Here is a 9,239-nt window from a genome sequence, read left to right on the forward strand (position 1 = left end):
TCCTTGGTTCCAAATATTGGGGAAGATGCCAGAGCTAAGGACGATGTTAAAGAGTTTTAGTATAGCCAATTGGAATTTGTTGTCTGTATATTTGATCATTTCATTAAGGATACCATCAACATCACAGGCCTTTTTGGGTTGGAGGGTTTTTATTTTGTCCTGTAACTCATTCAAGGTAATTGGAGAATCCAGTGGGTTCTGATAGTCTTTAATAGTTGATTATTGGATTTGTATTTGATCATGTATATGTTTTTGCTCTTTATTCTTTGTTATAGAGCCAACAAGATTGGAGAAGTGGTTTACCCATACATCTCCATTTTGGATAGATAATTATTCGTGTTGTTGTTTGTTTAGTGTTTTCCAATTTTCCCAGAATTGGTTAGAGTCTATGGATTCTTCAATTACATTGAGCTGATTTCTGACATGCTGTTCCTTCTTTTTCCGTAGTGTATTTCTGTATTGTTTTAGTGATTCACCATAGTGAAGGCGTAGACTCAGGTTTTCCGGGTCTCTATGTTTTTGGTTGGACAGGTTTCTCAATTTATTTCTTCGATTTTTGCATTCTTCATCAAACCATTTGTCATTGTTGTTCATTTTCTTCGGTTTTCTATTTGAGATTTTTTAGATTTGATAGGGAAGCTGAGAGGTCAAATATACTGTTAAGATTTTCTACTGCCAAGTTTACACCTTCACTATTGCAGTGGAACGTTTTACCCAGGAAGTTGTCTAAAAGGGATTGAATTTGTTGTTGCCAAATTGTTTTTTGGTAGGTTTCCAAACTGCATTCCTTCCATCTATAGCATTTCTTAATGTTACTCAGTTCCTTTGGCTTTGATACCTCATGATTGAGTATTGCTCTGTTCAAGTAGACTGTGATTTTGCTGTGGTCTGATAGGGGTGTCAGTGGGCTGACTGTGAACGCTCTGAGAGACTCTGGGTTGAGGTCAGTGATAAAGTAGTCTATAGTACTCCTGCCAAGAGATGAGCTATAGGTGTACCTACCACAGGGGTCCCCTCGAAGCCTACCATTGACTATGTACATACCCAGCGTGCAACAGAGCTGCAGGAGTTTTGATCCCTTTTTGTTGGTTATGTTGTCGTAGTTGTGTCTAGGGGGGCATATGGGGGAGGGAACGCTGTCACCTCCAGGCAGGTGTTTGTCCCCCTGTGTGCTGAGAGTGTCAGGTTCTTGTCCGGTTCTGGCATTTAGGTCGCCACAGACTAGTACATACATGTCCCTGGGCCTGGAAATGTTTGATCTCCCCCTCTAGGGTGGAGAAGCTGTCATCGTTAAAGTATGTAGATTCTATTTGGGGATATAGGTAGCACACATGAGGAAATTTTTCCCTGTTGAGATAATTTCCTTATTAAATTCTAGACAGATGTAAAAATGTTCCTGTTTTGGCCTAATTTAATCGAGTGAGTTAGGTCTATATAGGGTGTGACCAGGGTTTATTTGGTGTGGTTTCAGCTGGTTGGGGTGTGGCTGGTGAAGCTGTGGTCTGGGTGTAGGTCCTCTTGGCTTGGCTTCTCTCGGTGCAGGTCTTTCGGGAGGTGGTCTTGCAGGTCTGGGAGGGGTGTCTCGCTGGTCTACAAGGGGTGTCCATTACTCTGTTGCTCCTGTGTGAGGTGCTGGAACTACGGTTTAGGGTGACATCCTTCAGGGTCCTGTAAAATGTGGGGATTTCTTGCCTTGTGGAGGTGTACCTGGTTGTAAAGGCTGTTCAAGTCCAGGGTGGAGTCGTGGACCAGGTAGACATTAGGTTTTGAGGCACAGTCCTGGGAAATTCTTGGATTCCCCCGCTGTATTCAAGGTAAATGTATTTTGTGGTAGCAAGGTGGAGATAACCACTTGTGTGTTGGAGAAAGTGAAAGATGCTTTTTCAATCACTCCCTTGGGTGCTGTGGCCACCCTATCCTGCTGTGTTCTCAGGTCATTTGTGCCCGTGTGAATTATGCTGTGGTTGGGGGACCCTAGTCTGTCCTCTGACAACAGCTCCAGGGTATGCCTAGTGTTTGGGCACCAGAGTTTAGCCACTTTGTGTTTGGGGAAAACGTTTATTCTCTTGAATGTATTTGCCATTTGAGTCAATGAGGAGCACAATCTCTGGCTTTTGTGTGTCCTTCGTGGATGTGTGAGGGTTGTCAAGAGAGCTATGTGGTGGTTAATTTCTGTATTACCAAATGAGGAGGGAGACAAACTTCACACACCAGTCAGAGTTATACTTAAACTACATCTTTAACAATAAGAGCTTTGCATTAGCAAGGACTTTCAATGATGCACCATTTCTAATGAACCGTTGAAAGTGACAACACAATGGCTACTGAGATCTTTTATAGCAAAGATACACCCCCCTAGTCGACATAACAAACCACAGATATTAGGAACAATTCACAAAGGAAGACTTTATAAATGGAAAGGAGTATCCCGTAGCCATATAGCATTCGCTATAAACTATCGTTCAGTTTGGTCCCTAAAGCGAGGTTCTAATCTCGTACCTGGTACTTCATAGCACAGAACCATTACCTCATGTTCTCTGGAATGCTCTTTAGGTTTTATCACCCAAAGACATCGTCAATCTCCTCTGTCAGTGTTATCTCATAGAGGCCCATCCTCAGTGGAACACACACACACAATAGTTAACAGAATACTCTATTCTGTCGATTGTAAAACAACCATTATAATGCAATACAAGCATTATAACATAATATGGCAATTTCCACGACAGCTATCAGGGGAGCTGACAGGGGGGCTGTTAGGAGGGGGTGGGGTCTGTTGGGCTGGTAGGAGGGGGTGGGGTCTGTTGGGTTGGTGGGTCTTGTGTTGTCTGTCCCCTGTTGGTTTTGAGGTCGTGGTCCGGGTCTGAGGTGGGCTGTTAGGAGAGGGTGGGGTCTGTTGGGTTGGTGTTGAGGTCGTGGTCCGGGTCTGAGGTGGGCTGTTAGGAGAGGGTGGGGTCTGTTGGGTTGGTGTTGAGGTCGTGGTCCGGGTCTGAGGTGGGCTGTTAGGAGAGGGTGGGGTCTGTTGGGTTGGTGTTGAGGTCGTGGTCCGGGTCTGAGGTGGGCTGGTAGGAGGGGGTGGGGTCTGTTGGGTTGGTGTTGAGGTCGTGGTCCGGGTCTGAGGTGGGCTGTTAGGAGAGGGTGGGGTCTGTTGGGTTGGTGTTGAGGTCGTGGTCCGGGTCTGAGGTGGGCTGTTAGGAGAGGGTGGGGTCTGTTGGGTTGGTGTTGAGGTCGTGGTCCGGGTCTGAGGTGGGCTGGTAGGAGGGGGTGGGGTCTGTTGGGTTGGTGTTGAGGTCGTGGTCCGGGTCTGAGGTGGGCTGTTAGGAGAGGGTGGGTGGGGTCTGTTGGGTTGGTGTTGAGGTCGTGGTCCGGGTCTGAAGTGGGCTGTTAGGAGAGGGTGGGGTCTGTTGGGTTGGTGTTGAGGTCGTGGTCCGGGTCTGAAGTGGGCTGTTTTGCTGGCTTCTCTGGGGGAGTATCCTGCTCTCTGTCACACCTCAGCGTTGTCACCTCCTCCTTCAGTGCCATGTGTGCCTCTTTAAGTTCTCTCACCTCAGACCGTAGAGCAGCCAGCTCTCTCAGACAGCCGTCCGTCTCCACCTTCTGCCCTCCTTCGTCTTGTTGACTTGGTGTTGTTGTTCTGGTCTGTTTTGTGGGTTTGTTCTGTCTGGATTATGTGGACCAGCTCTCTGAGCTCCACCATGTCTCTCTCCAGCTCTGTGAATGTATCTCTCTCAATGATGGAGGAGCAGTGCAGTTGTGGGACCTGGGTGTGTTCAGAGCTGGGGGGTTGACTATCCTCGTCTGCGGAACAGTTTGAAGAGGTGTGATCAGACTCACTCAGGATGGGGGAGTTGTCACAGAAAGAGAGCTTTTCCTGCTGTGCTCTTTCTTTGATCCCGTAAAAGTCCTGCTGTAACTGCATGAGGATGCCCTGCACCATTACTGTCCCAGACTTGTACATGTTGACAGAGGTTGTTTCAATTTCCTCAATGTCTAGTTTTCTGAGTGTCCACCCTGGGCCAATACCCTCTCTCTTGACATAGGGGTAGTGTGCTCTTACAGCACTGTGCCATGCCAGGGGATGGTCTGTGTTAATATAGCACTGTGCCATGCCAGGGGGTGGTCTGTGTTAATATAGCACTGTGCCATGCCAGGGGATGGTCTGTGTAGAAAATTAAGTTGCTTACGTTCCCCTCTTTGTAGCAGTCAGCAAATAGTGTCTTTGGATTGTCCTTGAGGAGCTTCTTTTAGTACTTATTCCATGTGTAACAGTATAACTTTAGTACGTCCCCTCGCCCCAACCTCGGGCGCGAACCAGGGACCCTCTGCACACATCAACAACTGACACCCACGAAGCGTCGTTACCCATCGCTCCACAAAAGCCGCGGCCCTTGCAGAGCAAGGGGAAACCCTACTTCAGGTCTCAGAGCAAGTGACGTAACCGATTGAAATGCTATTAGCGTGTACCCGCTAACTAGCTAGCCATTTCATATCCGTTACACATGCAGTGTTATTTTTAATATAGAAGGGGTACTGTACTGTGATGACATCTGCATTTGGATGGGGGAGGCTGTAAATCTCTGCTGCCATTGTTAGGCTCACCAGTTTTCACACCCTTCACTTCACACTTCAGTGCTAAATCAAGTTGCAGCCAGGTCTGTTCTGTCCTAGCAGCTTGGCTATTTTACTTATTAAGCTTTATATAACAAAATAACCTAGAGATTGTTGTCTTGTACTTTTAGTCTTCAGAAGTAGGTTCAGACTGAACACTACTCACTCAGTGTTGTGATGGATGTATTTCCAGGTTCCTCTGTGTTTCTTCTGCAGGTTTGTTAGAGATTTTTCTTCTCGATAATCCTTGGTAGTAAGAATCCATTCGGGTAATTTTCTCCAAAATCAAGGTTTTAGTTATGGAATTTTGATTTGGTTTGAAGGTTTTGATGTAGAGGGTAGTATCCTGTATAAGTCCTTGCATAAAAAAAATCCAAGTTTATCTACATTTATCCAACTATAATTGATGATCTCTCCTCTCTCTCCCTCCTCTCTCTCCTCCCTCTCTCTCCTCTCTCTCACTCTCCTCTCTCTCCCTCCTCTCCCTCCTCTCTCACTCTCACTCTCCTCTCTCTCCCTCCTCTCCTCTCTCTCCATCCTCTCTCCCTCCTCTCTCTCCTCCCTCTCCCTCCTCTCTCTCCTCTCTCCTCTCTCTCCCTCCTCTCTCTCCCTCCTCTCCCTCCTCTCTCTCCCCCCTCCCTCTCCTCCCTCTCTCTCCCTCCTCTCTCCTCCATCTCTCTCCTCTCTGTCCTCCCTCTCCCTCCTCTCTCTCCTCCCTCTCCCTCCTCTCTCCCTCCTCTCTCTCCTCTCTCTCCTCCCTCTCCTCCCTCCCTCTCCTCCCTCTCTCTTCCTCCTCTCTCCTCCATCTCCCTCCTCTCTCTCCTCCCTCTCCCTCCTCTCTCCCTCCTCTCTCTCCTCCCTCTCCCTCCTCTCTCTCCTCCCTCCCTCTCCTCCCTCTCTCTCCTCTCTCTCCCTCCTCCCTCTCCCTCCTCTCTCCTCCTCTCTCCTCCCTCTCCTCTCTCTCCTCCCTCCCTCTCCTCCCTCTCTCTCCTCTCTCCCTCCTCCCTCTCCCTCCTTTCTCCTCCCTCTCCTCCTCTCTCCTCCCTCTCCTCTCTCTCCTCCCTCCCTCTCCTCCCTCTCTCTCCTCTCTCTCCCTCCTCCCTCTCCCTCCTCTCTCCTCCCTCTCCTCCTCTCTCCTCCCTGTCCTCCCTCTCTCTCCTCTCTCTCCCCCCTATAGAACTATAAGGAGTTGGAGTTGTTGCGGCTGGTGTATTATGGAGGTGTACAGCATGACATCAGGAAGGAAGTCTGGCCCTTCCTGCTGGGTCACTACAAGTTTGGCATGGGCAAGAAGGACATGAGCCAGGTAGCTAACACAATACATCATATACACGTCAACTGGAGGATGTGTCTAAGTATGCTTGAGTGAGGGTTTTTATCATTCTGTGACTGTCTAGTCATCTGTCTTTCTCTCTGTGTGTCTCTGTGTGCAGAGATATGTCTGTCTGTCTGTCTGTCTGTCTGTCTGTCTGTCTGTCTGTCTGTCTGTCTGTCTCTCTGTCTCTCTGTGTGTCTCTCTGTGTGTCTCTCTGTGTGCAGAGGTCTGTCTGTCTGTCTGTCTGTCTGTCTGTCTGTCTGTCTGTCTGTCTGTCTGTCTGTCTCTGTGTGCAGAGATCTGTCTGTATATTTGTGTCAATCTGTGTTATAACATCTTGCCACATTTAGTACTCTCCACCGGAGACCCATCCCTTCCTACTGTCCCCCCCTCCCCCCTCTGTTTTCAACTGTCTGAATAAAATGTAACATTTAAAAATATATTTTAAAACATCTTGTCATAACATGCTTGTCTGTAGATCGATGAGAAGATCAGTGCACGGTACCAGCAGGTGATGAAGGAGTGGAAGGCCTGCGAGGTGGTCGTCAAACAGAGAGAGAAGGAGATGCAGTCGGCCATCTTTGCTAAGCTGTCTTCAGGAAGCAGCATAGACAGCCACGTCCTCCGACTCATACACAGAGACTCCACTCTCAGCAACGAGGTGGGTGACACAGATTGATTGGTTGGTTGGCGGGTTGATTCAGTTGATCAATTGGTTGGTAACCCATCTCTACTACCACCTCTCTCTTGTCTCTACCCCTCCGCCCCCCTTCCCCCCTCCTCTCCCTCCTCCCCCTTCCCCTCTTACCCCTCCCTCTTCACACCCTCCCCCCCGTCCTCTTCACCTCCTCCCCCCTCCTCTCCCTCCTCCCCCCTTCCCCTCCCTCTTCACCCCCTCCCTACTCCCCCCCTCCTATTCACCCCCTCCCTACCCCCGTCCTCTTCACCCCCCCCCGTCCTCTTCACCCCTCCCTCCTCCGGCTCCTCCCCCCTCCTCCCCCCCTTCCCCTCTTACCCCTTCCTGCTCACCCCCTTCCTACTCCCCCCCTTCCCCTCTTCACCCCCTCCCCCCAGGTGTTCATGTCAGTAGATGAGCCTGAGGTGGGGGGGCAGGACACCCCAGGGGTTGGCGGAGGAGACACCCCCGGCCACTCTACAGTGGTTCCCCCCTCAGCCGGAGGGGCACTAGTTCCTGATGAGCGCCCCCTAGTGGAGTTTGACTCCCCTGACTCCGGCCTCCCATCCTCCAGGAACTACTCTGTCACTTCCGGACACTCTCAGATTCTCTCCTCCATCGACGATGGACAGAGTACGGAGGAGGACGGGGGAGCAGGGGAGGAGGCGCGGACACAAACACACAGTGTGACGGAAGAGAAGGAGCGACAGGATTCGTTGAGTGAGGAGAGGCTGTGTAGTCAGCTGGATAAGTTGATGACCAATGGGAATGGAGGAGCGGAGGGGATGCCTTCACTGTCCTCCTATACGGTACACACACACACACACACACACACACACACACACACACAAACACACACACACACACACACACACACACACACACACACACACACACACACACACACACACACACACACACACACACACAGAGGTATTAAAAGAAATGCTCCCTACTGTCCCAGGGAGCATCATTGAATTGCATATCCAAACACAGATCTGTTTTAGGGTCCCGGGTGGCGCAGCGGTCTAGAGCACTGCATCGCAGTGCTAGCTGCGCCACCAGAGTCTGTGGGTTCGCGCCCAGGCTCTGTCGCAGCCGGCCGCGACCGGGAGGTCCGTGGGGGGACGCACAATTGGCTTAGCGTTGTCCGGGTTAGGGAGGGTTTGGCCGGTAAGGGATATCCTTGTCTCATCGCGCTCCATCGACTCCTGTGGCGGGCCGGGCGCAGTGCGCGCTAACCGAGGGGGGCGGGTGCACGGTGTTTCCTCCGACACATTGGTGCGGCTGGCTTCCGGGTTGGAGGCGCGCTGTGTTAAAGAAGCAGTGCGGCTTGGTTGGGTTGTGCTTCGGAGGACGCATGGCTTTCGACCTTCGTCTCTCCCGAGCCCGTACGGGAGTTGTAGCGATGAGACAAGATAGTAATTACTAGCGATTGGATACCACGAAAAATTGGGGAGAAAAGGGGATAAAAAATGTTTAAAAAAAAGAAAAGAAAAAGAAGAAAAATATCACATTTTAATTATGTTCTGTAAAGACAACTTTACTACATTTAAATTTACACTTCAAGTAAACTGAAGTGAATTAAAGCTGATCAAATTAATTGTTGGTGTGTGTGTGTGTGTGTGTGTGTGTGTGTGTGTGTGTGTGTGTGTGTGTGTGTGTGTGTGTGTGTGTGTGTGTGTGTGTGTGTGTGTGTGTGTGTGTGTGTGTGTTGTGCAGATTGAGCTGCTGGACACAGTGGCTCTGAACCTCCACAGGATAGATAAGGATGTCCAGCGCTGTGACCGTAACTACTACTACTTTACCACCGCTAACCTGGAGAAACTACGCAACATCATGTGCAGGTAAACACACACACACACACACACACACACACACACACACACACACACACACACACACACACACACACACACACACACACACACACACACACACACACACACACACACACACACACACACACAAGACACACACACACACACACACACTCTTTTATTTTCTCATTCACTCATTATTTCACTCTTTTTTTTCATGTTTCTCTTCTCCCTCCCCCCTCTTCCTCCTCCTCTTCCTCTTCCTGTCCCAGCTATGTGTGGGATCACCTGGAGATGGGTTATGTCCAGGGGATGTGTGACCTGCTGGCTCCTCTTATGGTCATTCTGGACGATGGTAGGAACCTCAGACACCATGGTTGCCTTCTAAATGGCATCCTATCCCCTATGTAGTGTACTTCGTTTCACCAGGGCCCTATGGCACTCTATCCCCTATGTAGTGCACTTCTTTTCACCAGGGCCCTATGGGACTCTATCCCCTATGTAGTGCACTTCTTTTCACCAGGGCCCTATGGCACTCTATCCCCTATGTAGTGCACTTCGTTTCACCAGGGCCCTATAGGACTCTATCCCCTATGTAGTGCACTTCGTTTCACCAGGGCCCTATAGGACTCTATCCCCTATGTAGTGCACTTCATTTCACCAGGGCCCTATAGGACTCTATCCCCTATGTAGTGCACTTCATTTCACCAGGGCCCTATAGGACTCTATCCCCTATGTAGTGCACTTCGTTTCACCAGGGCCCTATGGGACCTATAGAGGGACAGAAGAACAGCCTCCCCAAGAGCACTTGTTGATGTTT

At 49.8% G+C, this 9,239-nt stretch overlaps 1 protein-coding gene across 3 annotated transcripts in view; it reads left to right on the top strand.

The window, feature by feature from the left end:
• The window catches only part of sgsm2 (small G protein signaling modulator 2), a 190,324-nt gene that overhangs the window by 174,560 nt on the left and 6,525 nt on the right, over nt 1–9,239 (top strand). For all 3 annotated transcript variants that reach the window (XM_055880646.1, XM_055880645.1, XM_055880647.1), the window contains 5 exons: nt 5,786–5,914; nt 6,402–6,584; nt 6,998–7,408; nt 8,322–8,446; nt 8,692–8,774. In XM_055880646.1, coding sequence (XP_055736621.1) covers nt 5,786–5,914; nt 6,402–6,584; nt 6,998–7,408; nt 8,322–8,446; nt 8,692–8,774 — 931 coding nt within the window. The remainder of the gene's footprint in view (nt 1–5,785; nt 5,915–6,401; nt 6,585–6,997; nt 7,409–8,321; nt 8,447–8,691; nt 8,775–9,239) is intronic.

This window comes from Salvelinus fontinalis, chromosome 24 (assembly GCF_029448725.1).
Source record: "Salvelinus fontinalis isolate EN_2023a chromosome 24, ASM2944872v1, whole genome shotgun sequence".
In the NCBI taxonomy this organism is placed as follows: domain Eukaryota; kingdom Metazoa; phylum Chordata; class Actinopteri; order Salmoniformes; family Salmonidae; genus Salvelinus; species Salvelinus fontinalis.